Source organism: Camelus bactrianus, chromosome 12, assembly GCF_048773025.1.
Source record: "Camelus bactrianus isolate YW-2024 breed Bactrian camel chromosome 12, ASM4877302v1, whole genome shotgun sequence".
NCBI classification, from domain to species: domain Eukaryota; kingdom Metazoa; phylum Chordata; class Mammalia; order Artiodactyla; family Camelidae; genus Camelus; species Camelus bactrianus.
Genome location: NC_133550.1, coordinates 21,932,395 through 21,953,050, shown reverse-complemented (window position 1 = coordinate 21,953,050; position 20,656 = coordinate 21,932,395). Strand labels below are relative to the sequence as shown.

At 36.5% G+C, this 20,656-nt stretch overlaps 1 protein-coding gene across 8 annotated transcripts in view; it reads left to right on the top strand.

Moving 5' to 3' along the window:
- The window catches only part of PPHLN1 (periphilin 1), a 119,353-nt gene that overhangs the window by 38,121 nt on the left and 60,576 nt on the right, over nt 1-20,656 (top strand). For all 8 annotated transcript variants that reach the window (XM_010970547.3, XM_010970546.3, XM_074375015.1 and 5 more), the window contains one exon: nt 16,286-16,497. In XM_010970547.3, the coding sequence (XP_010968849.1) occupies nt 16,286-16,497 (212 nt within the window). The remainder of the gene's footprint in view (nt 1-16,285; nt 16,498-20,656) is intronic.

The following is a 20,656-nucleotide window of genomic DNA, read 5'->3' as shown; positions in this document are numbered from 1 at the left end:
CATTGCAGCGTGTATCAGAACTGCATTCCTTTTTATGGGTGAGTAATATTCCGTTGTATGTATGGACCACATTTTGTTTTTTTCATCCCCTAATGGACATTTGGGTTGTTTCCACCTTGGCTATTGTAAATAATGCTGCAGTGAACATTGGCATATAACTGTCTGTTTTCAGTCCCTGTTTTCCATTCTTTTGGGGGCATACATTGAGTGGAATTGCTGGGTCATATAGTAATTTAATGTTTAGTTTTTTGAGGAACCATCGAACTCTTTTCCATAGTGGCTGCACTATTTTACATTCCCACCAGCAATGTACAAGTTTTCCCAGTTTTTCTACATACTCACCAGCACTCATCATATTCCTATTATTGTCATCATCATTATCACCATGACTGTTGTTATTGCCATCCTGGTTAAGTGTGAAATGGTATCTTGTGGTTCTTATTGGCGTTTCATTCCCTAATGATGAACAGCATTTCATGTGCTTGTTGGCCATTTGTGTATCTGCTTTGGAGAAATGTCTATTCAGTTTTTTTGCCCATTTAAAAATTCAGTTGTTTGTCTTTTTCTTGTTGAGTTTTAGGAGTTCTCTACAGATCTGGATATTAAATCCTTATCAGACACACGACTTGTAAATATTTTCTCCCATTCTGTAGGTTGGCTTTTCACTTTATTGATAATGTCCTTTGATGTACAAAATTTTAAAATTTGATGAACCCTAATGTATCTATTATTCCTTTTGTTGCTAATGCTTTTGGTGTCATATAAGAATCCATTCCAAATGAAGGTCATTTGTGTTGTTTTGACTTACCTACATCATTTTTGATTATTTTCTTACTTTCTGATGAAAGATATTCTAGGTTTTTCTTATACTTTCTCTGCCCTGGCCCAAAAGTCCACAGTTTCTCTAAGGAGCATAGATTCTTTTTAGTGGAGGGTGGGTTTTTTTTTTTATAACCAAGAGCTGGATACTAGGTTCGCACATGCCCACACGCATGGCCATATGTACGCACACATTTACATCTGTATTTACTTTTATACACTACTTACAAATACTGAAAATCATGAGTTCATGGCAATATCCTTTTATCTTTTCCATATTTTACCTCCTTCATCAGTGAGAAATCTGGCTTCCAGTTGTTGGGAGAGACAGTCATCCATAGGTCTCTGCACTCCTACACATCTTGCCAATATTATACACCAAGAATGCAAAGCCCTGGCCACTTTTTATGCATGTTATTTCTCAGAGCTGAGTTTTTAGTGAGCACTCTTGAAGAATAAGGTAATGTCTCTCTCTTTGTCAAAGAGCAGGCTTGCTGATTGCTTGGTGTAAAAATAGTGGGTTTCCCAAGTTCAGTGTTCCTTAGTTATGAACCAAACCCACCACATGTGCATCCATCTGGGCTTATATCACATCATCCCTGTGGAACTTGGGACCTGGAGAACGTAAACATGTCAATGTTTATGTTGTTTGCCGTGCTGACAGTATTCTTTATCTCTGACCCAAGAATCTTGTGTCTTCTGCCAGCATCCATGAAATAGTAGCAGTCTAACTCATTAGCTTGTAAATAAGCTAAAATCTGATCTTAGACCTAAAATCGGTACCCTCGGTATACCTGCTTACATTCTTGCAGGTAAACCCCCTGTGGGTCTTCTCACTCCCCAGCACCTTCGCTGCCATCACTGGTCACTGCTGCGGTGCCTTGCTTTCACACCATCTTCCACTGTCTGTCTGTTACTGGCCCTGGAAAGTTCTGTTTATAATTAATCTCTTTCACTTTCTGTTTTATGTGTTTCACATTGTAGCACATTATGTACTTTATAAATCCAGCATATATATTCTAGTGATTCATATTCAAATATGTTTTATTAATGGGAGTGTGGAATCATTGGCAGCAACTGGATTAAATAACAGCTAACAGAGGAAGGAGAATGTATCAAGTTTTTTTAAATCATCCTTATTAACCCCCGACCCCTGCTCTGAAAGTGATCATGTTTTTATTTAATAGAGCTGCATACCTGATAATTTACCTACATTTCCAGTAAGTCATTGTTTACTAATCTTGGTACTGTATTTACCCAGTGATCAAATTATCTATTTGTTCAAAACGCATGTAGATGAAATTCAGAATATGTTAGGGTTTATTTCATTTTGTATTCAAGGAGCATGTCATACTTTATCAGGGGTTATTGATTTAGACAGAATGAGGTTATTTTTAACAGATTCATTTTTTCCCCTATAGTTATGAGGTCTTAGAATAAACTTTTGGATGGAACTTATTTAAAATATTAAGTAGTATTTTTAAATGTGGAACAAGAGTGTTATCAAGTGGCCAGTATACTTTATTTATAAATACTGTGGGTTTTTTTTCTGAATTTATATATGGAAAATTTTGACTTACTCAGTATTTCATACTTACTGATACTTTAAAGAAGTAGGTTTAGTTTTTAATTTTATTATGGCTGTTTTACCTTCTTAGGTGATGTTCTGTTTGACAGAGAAAATATTATAAAACATCATTTTTGATTTAGTTCAAATATTTATTGAGTGTTTACTGTGTGTAGGCCACCCTGCTTGTATCAGTAGCTTACAGTCTAGTTAGTGAAACAGAAGCACAAGTAAATGGCATAATATAATACATGCTGGAGTTTCATAAAGTGCCATAGAAGACAAAGAAGCACTTAAACTGTGCTGGGGCTTTATTAAAGTTTCCTGTAGGAGCAGATAATTTAAACAGAACTTGAAGAAAAAGTTAGAGTTAATCAGAAAAGGAGTAACAGGGACCATATTTCTACAAAGGGAAGAGCATGAGCAAAGCTATATAAAGCATGATGTGTAGCATATTAATAGGGGATTATGTATGAGCTGGGGAGTTATGGATTAATCTATAAAAAGCCTGGGTCTTATTCTATAAACTGTCAGAAGTGACTGAAAAATTTTAGGTTGGTAGGGAAGGAGAGGCTAAGTTAACTCAATGAGATTGTAGTTTATTTTGTCTTCATCGTAGGTGATGACTTTTCAAGATGGCACAAGATTTAGAACAAGAAATCATGACTATCTGAATTGGAGAAGGGGAGCTGGGATGGAGGAAGAGTGTTAAATTTGATAAATGCTTAGGAAGTGAAAAATCAGCAAGATGTGGTTGTTGGATGTGGGGAAAAGAAAGAGGGAAGTATGTGGACTCTTTATTTTGTTTACTGTGTGTATAATAGTTCCATTATCTGAGATTGTCAGTCCAGGAGAAATGGTTTGAAGGGAGGAGCTCCATTCAAAATTGAGGTTGTCTAAGGAGAAGATGTAGTTAGACAAAAGCCGTAGACTAAAGTCAGAAACCTGGGGAGCACTTATACAGAAGTGATGGAAAATGAAACTTTTTAAATAATATAGGGGTCACCAACATCTAATGCAACTGAATATTTCAGTGATGTAAAGATTAAAATACCTCTTGGATTTGGCTGTGTCAGGATGAATTTCATGTGAAGCGGGTAGATTCAACCTGGATGGGTAAACTTTTTTTAAAAAAATACTTGACTCAGATGGAAAGTAGAGAATGTTGTTAGCTGGAGAAAGACACTGGCTAAAAAGGGAGATCATCTAAAATCTTTTTTTAAGTGATCAGTAACTTGAGCATATTTATAGGTAGAAGGGAAAGAGAGGTTGAAGATACAGGACGGAAAAGGGATGCCTGATGAAGCAAGGTAAATGAGGATGAAGACAATGATAGAAGGGCTAAGTTTTAATGGCAGGGAGGAGAGACTCATGTACCAAGAAAGGAAGGAGGAAATGAGGGGGCAGATGAAGGCAAATTAGGGGAGAGGGGATCTCAGCTGGCAGTTGAGGTAGTTCATGCGTGAAGACTGCTCTGTTTTTTAGTGTGTGAAGTAACCCATTGACAGTGAAAGGTTTGGGGCAAGGTAAAGGACTTGGGGAGAATTATCAAGGTATAGAATACTTGCTGACCTGAATGGGAGATGGGGCTCACTAATGATAGGTAAAATTATTGCTGGTGGAATTGGAGGCACGGTGGAAGTTGGAGACCATGTGTCCGTAGAGGGTTCAGTCTGTAGGCTTGTGTAATTTCTCTCTAGGTTATGGCAACCCAGCTATATCAGTGAAGAACACACATTTTGGGGTTAATTCAGGCTTTGGGTTGGCTAAGATGATGTACCAAGAATTGCTGGGAGGGAAATTTAGTGGTTTTCAGAGTGGTTCAGATACTGTAATTTAGGCTGAAAGGGCAGGTGAGACCAGATGGGGTTCGTAGACTACTAGAAAATATAGGAGACTTGAAGGTATTCATGAGGTGGAGGTGGAATTATTGTAGGAGTGAGGAAACTGAGAGAGAAGACTATAAGAATATGTAGTATTGGGTTCTGGTGAAGAGCACCTCTGGGTAATAAGTGGCAAGGTTTAGGATTTAAGTGAGTGGCTAAAGTCATGTGAAGAGGTAGGAGGTGGTCAGGGAATTGCCACCATATTGCACAGATGATCCACATGAACTTTGAGTCACTCATGATATGGGTAGGATGTGTTTCGGTGCAGACTGTGTCACTGAGTTAAAGGCTTTAGGAAATGTGGGAAGGTTACCAGAAGGTTGGTAATACGGGCAGTTTGGGGTTACAAGGGGATGGTATGAACTTAAATAAGGAATTTGTTGGGCTCTTTCCCCCTTTTCTTAGAGGATGGAGGATTTAGAACAAAATCTTATGCCCCATGTAACTCAAGACCTTGAGGTAAAACCATCAATGTGCACTTAATACTCAGGAGTTTGAGGGGAGGTAGTTTTTATGTTACAATGCCAGGTTGTGCTTAAAGGAAGAAGTCGGTTTATGAAGAGGGTGATGTGAAAACATTTACAAGATTGACTCAAATTACTGTGTTTTGTTATGTGAGTGTACACAAATACAGTTATTACGCATGAAGTAGTTGTAATACTTACAGGAAAGTAGTTAACGTATTCGTTTCTCTGTGGTAATAATGCCCCTGTCTATTAGTGGCAATAACTCATGTGCCTACATGACCAGTTAGGAAATGTAAACGACTGCTGAGAGTCAGACTGGAGCAGCTGCTTCCTGGTACCAGCTGATCTTTGCTATTTAGGAATATAGCCCAGTGTGGCCTGCTTCAAAAGGAGTCAGAAATCCAGATTTTTTAAAAATGTTAACTCTCTTGACTTTTCAGTGTTCCCAACTAATTAAAACTAGAATTTACAACCTCTGGAGTAGGGCAATAATTTGCGACTCTGAAATGAAGAGCATGTAATAGCAGCTTGTCTAATAATGGTGGTTCTCAGCCCTGGCTCTACTCTGAATTAGATGGAAAGCTTTTTAAAAGGATGCTACATAATTCTTGGTCCTCACACTTGGAGATCTGGTTTAATTGGTCTTGGGTGGAGCCTGGGCAACAGTGTTTTTTAAAAAGATCACCAGATGCTCTAATGTGAAGCTAGACTTGAGAACGAGTGGTTTCTTAGGCAGTGTGGAGTGACAGCAGTCCAGAACCCACAGGATCCTGTTAACAGTGTGCTCTTGGCACCTTCTCTCATTTGCAGTAACTTCATCTTGAATCTTTATCCTATGAGACTTCATAATGAGTGTTCTGATTGTACCTCTCCTTCTTCAAGAACTCTTTTTTGTTTTTCCTTATAGTTCATTCTGTTGAACTCATTATGTTTGTTGATATCCTCATTTTCAACATAGCTAGAAACTTTGCAGTAAATGGAACTTTATCTTCCTTGCAGTGCAAAGTTTTACCCTGTGATTTATGGAATGGCAGTTAAATGTACTTGTTTCCAGTATCCTGTTGCTATGTTCAGCATGTTTCAAAGTCATGTTAAACACAATTCTTTCTTAAAATTAGAACTATACTTGCACAAAGAAAATTATACTAGGTGATATTGATTGAATTTTATAGCTAATCATCACTGAAACATTTTAAAAGAAAAATAGTGTGAATAAAGTTGTAATATTCCTATCAGTTGATTTTTCCCTTTTAATTTTTTTGAGCAAACTAATGATAATCTATAGAGATTTTATGTTTTGCATTTTAAGTACTCTGACAGCTTTGTTTTAATTTATACAGTTCTTCAGGAAACAGTTCTGTATTTAAGGATGTCTAGCTTAAATCTATTTTACTTATATAATTTTAAGTGCATAGATTTTCTTGTTAAAATGAGATTTTACATCTGAAATAATTTTAAGAAATCTTAATGAACAGGAAAACAGAAACCTCTAAGTATTTCAAATATTAGCAATTCAGGGTCACGTCAGGGAATGTAGGTAAATTAGGTCATATGAAGCCAGGCTAGTCTATTTCCAGTTCACCCTGCTCATTGTGTAACCCTTTGGGGTTTCAGCCCTCCTTGGTAAGATCTGGACTCTATTTTAATATTCTACTCTTATGAAGCTATCAAAATTATTTCTCAGCTTTTCAGCCTCTCAGCTACTGCTTCTGAAATTGGCAGATACAGAGGCAAAAGCTGCCCCAAAAGACAGGCCCAGCTCTCTGAGCTTCCTGCTTCTCTTGTATGTTGGATCCATAGTTGTTTACTGCATTCTTAGCTCTCTGATGACTCTGAGAAGATTGCTAAAAAAACAAACAAAAAAAAATGGTTTTGTCAAGTTTTTCTAGATTTTTTTTCAGCTGTCAAGTTACAGTGATTTAATTCCTCATTTTTGGACATAGGAGTATTTCTTGAATATAATAGTGGTGTTTTGTTGAAGTAGCAAAAGTTGAGGTGGACCCTGAAGTAATGATATCTTTAGCTCAGACTCTATGAAATAGAAAAAATCTTTAAATGATATGTCAAAGGTTTTATTAGTAGAAAGTATCTATTAAATATATGGTATAGAATTAAAACCTTGAATGAATATACAAAAATATAAACTGTTAAACAACAGAAGACTTAAAATTTTTCTATTAATAATTCTTTTGTATTTGCTTATTCATTAGTCATTTGATAGTGGTTAGTTGCATACCTCTAACAGCAGGCACTGAAGATTTAAGAAAAACTATGGGAGGAAAAAAGCTTTAAATTTTATATTTTATTATAAAGGATTCTTTTCTAAAATGTTTTATTTATAAAAGATTGTCTCTATTCACTGACTTTTCCTGCAGGTCAGGTAAAGAGAATTATATTTGGAAATAATGTTGAAGGTTAAAATATTGCTTTGTTAAGTAAAAACATTTTTCTGAATGATGGAAAAATAAATAACAATAAAAATAGGTTGGATGATTTCTTGGTCAAGACATTGGAAGGTTTGCCTTTGCAGAGAGACTATCCTGAGGTAGTGGAACCTATAGTTTCCTGTGCTATACAGTATAAACTTGTTTATCTGTTTTATATATAGGAGTTAGTATCTGCAGATCTTGAAGCAGCATTGTCAACATTCCCATGGTCAGCTGTTTGTTCTGTAACTCCATTTATGTTCAGTTTGAATTTCACTACCACCATTATCACTTTTTTTGTTTCTTGGCTGCACTTTTGTCTTTGTTAGCTGATTTTCTTTGAATTGTTCATTTTTGTAAAATATCACATGGGTTTGTCACTGGGAACAAGAAGGCAACAGAAAACTACATGTTGCTGTCTGTGTGTGAACTGAATAACAGATGCACGATGACTAATCTAAAAGCCTTTGAAGGATACGATGTGATTGGTCACTGATGATAATGTGCATTGGTTAGTCATGTAGTGATTTGTGGACTGAGAGCTAGCAGCTTTGTACCTGTTCATGGTCCCATCAGCAAAGTATGTGAATTCCAATTGTTTTACATTTTTGTTAACACTTGGTGTTTTCAGTATTTTTTTTTTAATTTGAGTTAATGAGTTAATATGTAAGATACTTATTATGTATGTTGGTAGGCATTATTCCTCTTAATCCATCATTCCCATTCCCATTTCATAGTCAAGGAAATAGGCACAGAGAGGTTAAGTAACTGTCAAACCTCTCCCATGGTAACCAAATGATGGAGCCAGGATTTGAACCCTGGCAGACTTGTTCAGGGCTTACGCTCTTAACTATTGGACTACATATAAATTAAAAGATTGAGAATAGAGTACAAAATACTTTACTTGAAAATGTAACATGTAATTTGAATGTTTAGTAGAGTTGAAGAAATTTTAATAGTTGACATTAGATATATTATAAAGAAACATTTTAGAATTGTTAAATGGTTCCAAGAAATCTCTAGAATGTTTCTTCATATTTCTTAAACTGATAGATTACATTTATGAGTATGCGTGTGTCTTTCTGTCTGTCTCAGGATTTCTGAACTTTGGCACAGTTTTTTATCCTGGGGCGTGGAGTAGGGGGCTGTCCTGTGCAATGTAGGATGTTTAGCAGCTTCCCTGACCTTTACCCACTCGATGCCAGTAGTACTAGTTGCGACAGTCAAAAATGTCATGTCTTCAGACATTACCACGTATCCCTTTTGGAGCAAAATCACTGTCATTTGCAAACCAATAATATAGTAAGGAGCCTCATTAATAGAATCCTTTTTTATTCTTGCATATATTTTGATTATTTTTTATGTTCATAAGTTGGATAAGTAGTTTTTTTTTTTTTTTTTGCGTTTGGAGTATCAGACTCTCAGAGCAATAATAACAAAACTCTGCTAGTCACATGAGTACCTTAAACATCAGTACGCTGATTCTATCGGTTGCTTTTCCTCTCTGAAGTACATTACAGCTACTTGATTACTGTGGAGAATATCATCCAGATTTCTTCTTGGGTTGGAAGGTTGGTGTTGGGGGGAGGTGGCACTGAGTAGTGGAAGATCGGTTATCCTTTAAAATCTAAAATAAGGAACTTAAGAGAATATTGACATGTCGGAAAAAATTTAGTTATGTAAGTTGTTTCTAATAGTCAAAATGACTTACTAATTAATTGTGAAATATTTGGTCTTCACTTGGTGAATAGGAATTACCGATGAAAGAAAAAATCTTAAAAAAGCTAACTTCTAATAATCACGTGCACTAGTATCTAATAGTGTCTCCAGAGCGCCCACCATTATCCATGGTACCTGTATGCATACCTGTGTCAGTGATGCAAGGATAAACAGTGATGAACGTTAAGACACCTATCTTATTTATGGAACAGTGGATTGTTTGATAATCGTGGCTTTCGTCCCTCAAAAATAGAAACTCTCATGGTTGACATTTGAAACCAAGTGCAAACTACATTAACCAGGTGTTATGCCAAGAAAAAGAAAGAATTCAGGGTATTCTGTGGCATTTTGCAACATTAACTTGAACCTAGAAAAAGAGAAATGTGTACAGACATATAAATAGAAGAAGAGAGAAAGGCAACTTGTCAATGAAGATAAGAAAGGCACTCTGACAGTCAGAAGACTTTGATATTTGCAGCCCTACCTAGTATTCACACTCTGTGTTGACCTTGACGTCTAACCCTATTTTATGGGCTACAGTAGTGTTTTTCTTTTTAGGACCTTTAAATCCCTAGCAATTTCTAGCCCAACCCAAATTGGATATTGTTCATGATGAGGCTTATGTATCCTACCCTAATGTTCACTACTGGTTGAGGTAATTTGCCTATTTGATAGGGAAAAATTAAGATAACTTGAGTTATCTTAAATATTTATTTAGTGAGACAATACATTTATTTGCCTTTCATTGACGTATCTTCATATCCTTCACCTTATTTGGTGATTTTTGTCAGTATTCGTTATATTAAAGACTAATATTAAAGACTTTGTTGGAATTTCAAATGTTGGATGTTGAAATTTTCCTCTTTAATTGGAAATTTACTTTAAATCTAATTAAAATTTCAACTTCAGGGGCCTTTCTTGTATGTAGTTTAAACTTGGTATTTTGATACAAAATGGTTTCTTCTTATAGGCTTATAATTATTTATTTATTTATTTTAATATGTATGTCTGTACACACATATTTTGAGGGGTCTTTTTCTCCTATTCCTTCCTTCCAAACATTTAGCTTTTTAGTCAACCTAAATTTATCATGGTATGTGTTATAAGAAGGGAATCAATCCCCAAATTTTCTCAAAGTTAGGTAAAATATTTTATAACTTGAGAGTCCATATGTTTGGGGGAAGATTAAAAATGAGATGACTGATAATGAAAAGACTAAAATCTAAAATTATACTAATAGATATCATTCATCGTGAGTTGCTCTGCTCAGAAGAGTTACGAAAATGAAGGTTAAGTAAATTAAGGTCAAGGCCATACATAAGCAGATGATGAACTAATTTTTGAACCTGTATCTTCCTGTAGAGAATGCTCTGAGATATGCCATTGTAAATAAAGGTGTTTAGTTCTCTTAAACTCAGTGTTTCCTAAAGTTATTCATATGAAAAAAGACTAACATCTGTGGATTAGTATTTTGTGGAATGTATTTTGAGAAAGGTTTTTTATGTTATAAGTAAATAATAAATTTATATATTTACATTTACATTATAAATATATAGTATAAAGTCAGGTCTCTGGTAGAAAAGAAGAGGTGAGTCAGCCAAAACGTTTCTATCATCATGTAATTAATTTGCTTTCCAAAATACAACTAAATTTCTGAAGTCCAAAAGTCTTGAGATATTGGCAAGGGGTAGGGTGAAAAAACTCCCCATGCTTTCCTTTGTATTTTGTGAGAAATGTGAAGCTCTTTATTCTTTAATGAATTGTGTTTGGAAGTACGTAACTGTTCACATTGGGGTCAGCAAATACAAACTGGGGGCCAAATCTGACAGCCGTCTATTTTTGTAAGTAAAGTTGCAGTGGAACATAGCCGCCCGCAGGGGCTTATGTATTGTCTGTGGCTGCTGTTGTGCTGTGGTGGAGTGTTGAGGAGCTGTGATGGAGACCATAAGGGCCCACAAAGCCTACAACAGTGGACCTTTAAGCCAACGTTTGTTGACCCCTGGTCTAGTGAATGGCCTTTCTGCCTTCTTTTCACTTTGTATGTGCTCTGTCTCTGCACAGAACTCCATGACTGCAGTTCTTTACATTAAATTATCCATAGTTCACCATCTATAAAAGCAAATTTCTTGGGAAATCAAGCTGACGTCTTATTCTAGAGGTTTTATTATTTTGAGTTAGTTTTAAACTCTTACTAATATGCAAGTTTCCATAGTTTCGCTTTTCTGAATGACATGCTATCAAGCAGTTGTATTGGCAGGCTTAGCTGATTTCTTGCACAGTCCTTTTACTGATGCAGTGGAAACCACAGTAGGATGATACTCTCAGGAGAAACAGCTGACATCTGTTGAGTGCTGTGTACCACTCTGTTCTAAGCACTTTGCATATATTATCTGACTTACTCCTTGCAACAGCCCTGTAAGGTAGGTACTATTATTATCCCCACTTTATAGATGAGGAGATTAAGGCACAAGGAGGTTAAGGAACTTGCTCAGGGTCATGGAGTCAGTAATTACTTTGGAAGGGGCTTTCGGCACTTAGGAGGCTAGTTCGCAGAGGGCCTTTACAGGCCCTAATCCCCTGTCCTTTCTCTACTAGTGATGCTCCTGTTAAGTCTTACATACGGGGTTAGTGTTATATTTGTTATAATTCTGTGAACTCCAGGAAGGCCCTCTGATTCATCATTATGCCCTCCATGCCAACATACGATACTTTCACAGAGCGGTTAGGGTGGCCATTGTGAATGTAAATCAGGCCTCTTCACAGCCTTATTCTTTGTTGAGTTCCATCCTTCTGTCCCATCTCTGCTCATACATTACCTTCTCAGGGATGTCCTCCCTGGCCACCCTATCTCAAATAACCTCTCTCACATCTGTCTTTTTGTTTAGTTCCTGTCACTCTGAAATGTTTTATTTATATGTCTTCCCCATTAGAGTATAGGCTTCATGAGGGCAGATCATGGTCTTTTACTATCAAGATGAAGTGAACGTATTTTCAGCCATTCTTTCCATCCGTTTTCTGTAACTGGAACCTAACTTCCCAGAATTGAAACCACCTCTCTCCCAACTCTCTTGCCTCCTAATTCATTGATTCTTGAGATGAGCTCTGGCCGTACTTCTTGCTCCTTATTACCTCCTCCAAGCCATTGTTCCAGTTCCATCTTTGAACTTCCCCATTTCTACCACCCTGTCTCTACATCTTTGTGCTCTTTGATAAATTTCCAGGACTCCATTCCTTCTTCCTTTGATGATTATAGTTTCTGGCCTACGGTCTTCTCTATGCCGACTTGATGATACTTTTAACACCAGTTCTTTCTTGTGTTTTTGAACTCTTGTCTTTAGTTATCCACTGGCATGGTCAAAACCTAGAACCAACATCACTGGAAAATGTTCCGCTCTGTCATGAGCTCTGAGTTTCTGCTTTTGAGTTAGACATCACACACACACACACACACACACACACACACACACACACTCACTCACTCACTCACTCACTCACACACTCACTCACACACTCACACACATTCCTGCTCTTACACGTTAGTAAGATTGTCTAACTCAGTCCTTCTCAAAGTTTTGTGTGCATCACAGTCACCTGCTGAAGCCCAGAATCCTTGGTCTCACTCCCAGAGATTCTGATTTGGTAGGTGCAGTTTGATGCCTTGAACTTGCATTTCTGTTACCTTCCCAAGTAATACTGATGCAGGTGTGAGGACCTGCATGTTGAGGAACACTACTGTAATTAATACTCACCCCAGCAAAGGACAAATATTTTCCACTCTGCCTTAAGCTTCTGTTCACGTTCTTCCTTTATTTTCTATTGAGGACTTCTAGAGTTATTTTACTGAGGTAAAGGCCTTCTATGGAGAGATTTTTTAATACTTTCTCTTCTCAAAATGAGAATTTTCCTGTTTATCCTGTTTATGTTCTTCTTTCCTACAGTGCCATTCTCTTCTGTTTAGTTCCTTTGTCCCATTTTCTCCTGTTGAGTTTTGGCTCCTTATTGGTTGACATTTTTGTGTTTTGGATTTTCATTTTCTCCTTCTACAGGAAATTAGCCTTTCCCCCCTAGCTTCCAGATATGATCAAATAAACTCCTTTCCTCAGAATATTGTCTCAGTTCTCTTTCTTCTTCCCTCTGCCAAATTTGCTTTGGAAGAAAAGTAATGACTTCTTTAGGAGGAGATATATCATAATTACTTATAATCTGCTTTGGTTTTCCGAAGCTTTCCTGGATAGCCCACTCACTGATCAAGTGACTCTTAGGTTTTAAATGCAAAGATCTCTACCAGCCTCTGCAGTATTTGATATTAACTGTCTCTTCCCTTTTCAGAAATTTCTTGCCTTGCTTTTTAGTCACTGCTTTTAAGTTTTTGTTCTGATTGCTTCTGTTCTTATTTGCATAATACCCTTTAATCCTTCTCTGTTTTTCCTTGAAGCTTGGAATGCTTTTCCCACCGTCTAAATTTGTGCTGTTCAGTATTGGAGTCACTAGCTGAATGTGCCTCCTGAGCACTTAAAATGTGGCCAATTCAGACTGAGACATGTGTAAGTGTAAACTACACATCAGATTTTCAAGATTTAAGATGAAAAAGAGAATATAAAATATCTGACTAAATTTCTTAATATTGATTGCATGTTGGATACAATATTTTGGATATATTGGGTTAAGTAAAAAATGTTGCTAAAATTAATTTCACCTGTTTCTCTTTAGTTTTGAAATATGACTACATTATCTATGGCTCAATTACATTTCTCCCAGACAATGTTGAACTAAATTTCACCTTTCCTTAAAGACTCCTAGGTCAGTTTTTCATCAACTAATATATATTTTTCTCTCCTGAATTATAGTACCAGCCTTCTGGAACATTTACTCCCCATCCTCTGATTTAGATACTAAGCTTCTTTAGAGCCAGAGTAATTCCCCATAGTGTCTTTCATATATGGTGATGTAAATGTAGACATATAGATGTGAAAAACTATATATACAAATGCATACACATGAATAAATGACTTGGCAAATATCACCACTTTATCAAAGTAGTACCATATACTTATGGTAGATGATGTCTGTTGTAATGTTTTTGCTTAATCTGATGGGCAGTAGGAGAGGTTGATGTGAAGGGGAGGAGAGATATTACTCTGCTCTGAAATATTAAGTATGGAATACACTTTTCCCAAGGTTATCAAGCTACCCCAAGCCACAGGTGGTTCTAAACTGTGCTGTTGTGACTTTACTGCCATCTGGTGTCAGGATTAGGAAACTGTAAGTCAGCCTTTCACTTTCCTTTCCCTCCAGAGAAAGTAGGCAATCTTTCCTGTGAATGTGGGCCTGTTGTTCTCCATTTCCTGAGCAAGTTACAGTAAGAGCTCATTTAATTTCACTGTAGGAAACCTTTATTCTCCTTGGAGCACTCCTTCCCTACCTTCCCCAATAACTTACCAGTTTCCCTCATGTCTCTGTGCGCCCCCCTTCCCCCACCCCATTCTTCTCAAACAGCCCATTGCCTTCTCAGTGTGGTAGTTTTCTGGTCCTTAAATTTTAGGCCCTCTGCCCTTTTTATCCTTTGTTTTCATCCACACCCGAGGCTTTAAATGCTGCCTATTTACTGACAAATCTATTATTATAGCCAAAAATCTCTTCTGGTCTTGTCACTAGTATCTGCAGTTGTCTATCAGGATGTTACTTAAGTATCTTAAATATAACATGATCAGGTCTAAATGTGGCTCTCCCACCCTATCCGCTCTTCTCAGATCAGTTTTTCTCATTTCAGTAATCTGTCGTGCCAGAATTCCTGGTATCAGCTTGGTATCTCCTGTCTCTCACGTTCATTAGTCACTTACCATGTCCTATTGAGTCTACAAAAGTGCGTTCTTAAGCATGTTTAATTTGTGGCCCTTCCCCTGCTCCTGCCTTATCTAAGCCACTGCTGTCTCTTGCCTGGGCTAAGCAGGCTCCTAATTAGACTTCCTGCCTGCACTCTGGACTGCATTCACATGTTTTATATTCACATGTTTAGGATCAGCCTCTCTCACTAGCCTGAGAGTTCTGTAATGACAAGGACTATGTGTATTTGGTTCGCCATTGAGTCCCCAGCGCCTGTTGCAGTTCCTAAAACCTGTGCGATACATATATATCCACTCCTATTCTCAGTGATAATGATGTAGTTTTAGTGATTGATCTTCAGTATATCAGAATTTCTTTAATTTTTAATTTCAGTATAGTATTATGTCTGAGTTCATTTGTCATAAATGAGTTTTAGCTGTTTTCTGCTTTTTTGCAGAGAAATTTAACTATATCTGTAAAAGCAATGTATTTTGGGTATTAATCAGTTAATGACAACAACCTACTTATATATTGGGGACTACCAGTCAATATGCTGAAATTATTTTCCGAGCATTTGAAATTGCATGCCATTGGTTTGTCTCTTTAGCATTTCTCCTGTCTGAAATTTAATTTTTTAAATTTTAATATGGAGGTACATTTGCTAAATCTTTAAAACCTGTTTGATACCAAGTATTCTTTTAAATAGAGGCTCATGCCTTGGAAGTTTTGTTTAATAATTTTAATTTGCTTTGGTGTTTTAGGGATAGTTTTGCTTTATAAAATTGTATTGCTTGGTCTTACTTTCTGCTTTGAGTTGATATTGCTTAATAAGGAAATTTAATTTGTAAAGGTAGAGGTAATATAAAAAGTTGGTATTTAGAGATGGGTAACAGATTGTAAGGTGCAGATACAAATCCAGAGAGCAAGGGTTTAATAGGTGTATACCAGGGTTTGGCACCTTTGGCATTGTCATCACTTTGGGCTGCACAGATTTTTTACTGTGTACGTGTGTGAGAGCTGTACTGGGCACTGTGGGATTTTAGCAGTGTCCTGGCCCCTAACCATCAGTGGCATTCCCTCCTCTCCAGTTGTAACAACAAAAATGTCAGTAGACATTGCCAAGTTGTCAAGGAGGTGTGGGGGAAATCACATCAGTTAAAAACCAGTAGTATAAACTGTACTTGGAAGAGGAGAATAGGCCATGAACGGTCTCACTGGGGAGATCTTTGGCATTCTCCAGGTGTCTTTGAGAGTGTGGTAACTGTGGTATGTTGTTGATGGCAAACGGATATAGGGACTATATGACTGTGTTTTTCACATTTTAAAATTTCTGTGTTTGCTTAGAGTAAACTTTTGCACTTAACCACCTGATTCTACCCCAACCTGAAAAAATGATGCATTCCAAGTCATCTTTCACTGATTAAGTTTCATTTTGTTGACTGATGTCAGAAGTCAGGTGGTGGTAGAAAAAGGGAACAAAGGTTACAACGTGAAGAGTAGTTTGTAACCAGACCTTTTGCCATTTGTGTTTGTGTATATAGAGTACAGGATAAAATTAACTTATTTTTTTCTCCAAAGGGACGTGAGAGACGGATTTAGAAGAAAAAGTTTCTACTCTTCCCATTACGTGAGAGACCGGTCTCCTCATAAAAGGGACACTCCTTTTTTCAGAGAATCATCTGTAGGCCGAAAGGATTCTCCACACAGCAGATCTGGCTCCAGTGTCAGTAGCAGGAGTTACTCTCCAGAAAGAAGCAAAACGTACTCTTTCCATCAATCTCAACATAGAAGTATGTACTTTTAAGGCTTTTCCTTTTTCTTTTACAGCCTCCACTGATGGGAGTGTACTGAGTCAGATTGCCTTATATGTGTTGTAAGAGATACTATTTTTAACTCCTTATTGAAAAATTTCAAACTTAGAGTAAAGTTGAAGGAGTAGTGCAACGAACATCACACACACACATTTCTGGGAACCATGTCAGGGTGCAGTCCGCATGACATTTCACTTCTAACTGTTCAGCATGGAAGAGGTGTGTGTGCTTGTACTCACGTCAGAAAGTCACACGCTTCTGTATTTTCTGCTTATTCCTGTGCTGGTCCAGGCTCTTAAATTTTCTGTCACTAGGGGATGTCTTTTTTTTTTTTTTTTTTTTTTTTTTGTATGTATATATATATTTTATTGAAGTATAGTCAGATTGCAATGTTGTGTCAGTTTCTGGTGTACAGCACAATGCTTCAGTCATACATGAACATACATGTATTTGTTTTCATCTTCTTTTTCACCATAAGTTACTATAAGATATTGAATATAGTTCCCTGTGCTGTGCAAGGATATCTATTTATATATGAGGTGTAATTTTTCATGAAAAAACATTCGTGGTTTTCCCTAAATATAAGGTATAACCTTATAGAGTTTAGAGCTGAAACTCACCTTAGGTTCTTTTTTTTTTTTTTTTTCCCCAACTTCCAGTTTATTTTTTTAAGTTTGGAATTCCTGGATATGCATGGCATTCTGTGCAGTCATAGCACGGCATCCTGGCCGAGTGGCCCAGTATGCACTGGAATAAATAAATGAAGCAACTTTTCTAGGTGAAGCTTTCCTGTATTACTGTTCTAGACTCTACTACCTACAGTTGAGCTCATTCACAAAACACTTCCTCATGCCTTCTACCCCAGGGCACTGTGTTAGAAAGGTGTCCCTGTCACCAAGGCAGTAGAATACATATATGTATTTTCCCCCAACTAATAATGTTATCAGTATGTAAATATAACATAAAATATAACTTTGCTACAAGACTTGATATGTCATAAGTGAGTTAACATGACATAAGCAGGTCAAGGTAGGAGATTCTCACTCTGGGGGTGGAGGAACATGTCATGGAGGAAATGACACTCGGGCTCATCTTGTATGTCAGATTTCTACAAGTGGAGAAGTATCTGCTAGGTAGAAGGAATTACAATCCAAGGTACGGAAAGCAGAAAAGTCTAGAATGTTTCTTTTTCTTTTTTTTTTAACTTCCTTTTTATTGATTTTTTTTTTTTTAAATAACAAGATGTTTAAGTTAACAGTCTTTGCCTCCTGCACGTTGAGAGTGATGGACAATCACTTCAGATCATTAGGTTGTCTCCATAGTAGCTATTGCTGGATTCTTGTATTTAGCAAATATTTATCAATTGTCTGCTGTTTCTAGAGTTTGGTAGAGCAGGGCTCTCAAAAGACATTGTTGAATATATGTGTATGAATGGTCATGCAGGAGGTAAGGATGCCATATGAAGGATTTAAAACAAACGTGGTCACGTACACATGCCTGATTGTGTAAAATATTCTTGGAATGGTTCCAGGTAACTGAAGGTTTTACGGTGGAATTCAGTGTGAACAGCTGGTATTTTCTCCTTTGCTTCACATCCTACCTCTCCCCTCCCCCTTCAAGTAGATGAACAGCCTCTAAGTCTAGTATATGCTCACATGCACAGACATAAATACACAGAATTAGCCAGATACTGTCTAAGAACATGTTTTTTTTAAGATGTGTATGACTTAATCTAAATCCATTAATCATTTACAAGGAGGACAGTATCTTTGGAAACCAATTATGAAGCCTTTTTAACAAAACATGAGTAAAATGGACGCTTGAGATCCTTCCTTACAGCTTATAGTGAAGCTATTTAGTTATATAGGGTAGTTCTTAGTGAACTAGCCTTATTTTTACATTTCTCCTCTGAAACAGATTTCTAGGGAGGCATCCTCTGTCTGCTTTTGGCCTGGTAGTTAGTGGCGAAAACTCTAAAATCTTGAGATGAGGCATGGAGGAGCCGCAGTGCGAGGCTCCTGTCTGAGTGTCTCCAGTGAACCTCCCTGATCCTTTCTAAAGGTCTCAGACCTTTAGTATCTTGGAATGATGGAGAGATAACAGAGAAAGTTGGGAGACTAAAATCTGGTGTAAATTGATTGAAATAGAGTGTATGACTTTGTTAATGCCTTCATGTTTATTTTCTTAAGTCATTTAGCTTTGAAAGTAAAGTTCTTTATTCAAGAAAAAAACTTTGTTCTGGGAAAACTCTTTTTGGGTTACTTTGGTAGATTCCTTAGCTATTTGGGCCAAACTATTAAAATGTTTTTCTATACTCCTTTCACTTAAATAGTTTTCAGAATAGTTATGTAAGGTCATCTTTCAAAAAGTTAATGGAGAAGTCTTGCTTTAAATGATAAATGGAAAAGGTAAGTGTTATTTTACGTATTTGTGATACTGGTTTTTGCGTTAAATCTAAATCTCAAAATATTGATGGCACCTTGCTTTTCTTCAAAAAAAGACTGAGAAATAAGGTCCTTCAATGATCAGTCACTTAAATTGGGTTAACTAGCAATAATGGATTAATTTAGTTTTCCAATGTGAATCGAAATTTTGACGAAGATTTTAAATGTTTCTATAAGTAACAGGTAAAAATAATTTTCTTATTCCTTGCACCCTCACTTTGCTAATTCTTTAACTTTCAATTTTTTTTTGCTTTTTGTTCATACTTTTCAGAGTAATTTTACTTATTTTAATGATCACCAGCAGTTTGTCCTTGGTCCTTAACTATTTAAGGACTAATTCTTCATAACTCTTCTCTGTGTTTAATATATCTCTTATGGGCTTATTTATAAGTCACAGAATGATTTTTGCTACTTTTTCATCTTAACTGCTTATTTCCCGTTTTGTGCTTGCGTGCACATGCATGCATGCATGTCCACGCATGTCCATGGGTGTTATTTACTTAACCTTTTGGGTTAATCCTATGGAACTTTATACTACTTTAGGCAAATTATCTTCTTAAATCGAACTGTTTATACATTGTGCTTCATGTTTAAGAATTTTCTGATTATAACTTAAAAGGACCAACTTGGTCATAGCTGTGACTACGATACTAGTTTTCATTCTTTATTGTTCATATCATAACAGCATAGGTTGTCCTAGTTAGCGTCATTTCCTTTCCCCTTGTTTATTATGATGCTGTTAGAGTTAACATTTTTTGTTATATATACTTTGTGTATTTTTACTTGAAGTTTAATTCTGATTAACCAAACATCTCCCCATTTGTCAACTCTCTTAGATACGTATTTCTTTTTCCCCTTCCCTTTCGCATATGAATCTCATTGTTTTCCTGTCTTATACTTTTGTTATTTACCTTCTATTTAGGATAATAACATTAATTATGACACCAGAGATCACTAAGTTTATTCTCCTATATGGATATAGGAGACTTTTTGTTGAAGTACTTTCTGTCTTGTTTACTATATCATAATTAGTCCTTCCATTTTTGTGTAGCTCATTTTTTAAAACAATTGCAATCTTTTCCTGTAACATCTGCTTAGTACTAGTAATTTGTCTGAGAGCCATAAAGATTTTTTTTTTATGTTGTAACTTTTTGTGTATTTGAAGAATACCGTCATAATCTTTTTGATTTTTTTCCCCCAGGTTTAGATATATTCAGTTCCTTCATCTGTTCCTTTTATTTGACATGGTTTTCAGACCTTTTGCTTTCCTGGTTTTCTTTCTATTTCTTTTAAGTTGTGATGCCAGAAGTGAACTTTTAATTTTGTCAGCCACATTGTATTACTGGCCCTTTTTGAAACTGCAGGCAGCTGAAGCCCAAGCCATTCTCACACATATCAGTCTAAAACAGAATGGGCCGCAGCCGGTACTTCTTTCAGGTGCAGTTGTTTGTTTGTAGTTAATTCATTAAAAAAAAAAATCTAGGAATGCTGAATTTCAGCTAATTAACTTTGGCTTACAATTCTCTTCCATAGAGGTTTTAAAATCCCTGGTGATCCTATGTATTTAGCAGCAGATAAGAACAGCTTTGTTCTGTCTGCAAAGGAAGTATGCTTCATGTGTTTTGTGTTAATCATTTATAATTATGTTGAGTAGCATAAGACCCAATATAGAAACCTCTAGAGACCTCCCTCAA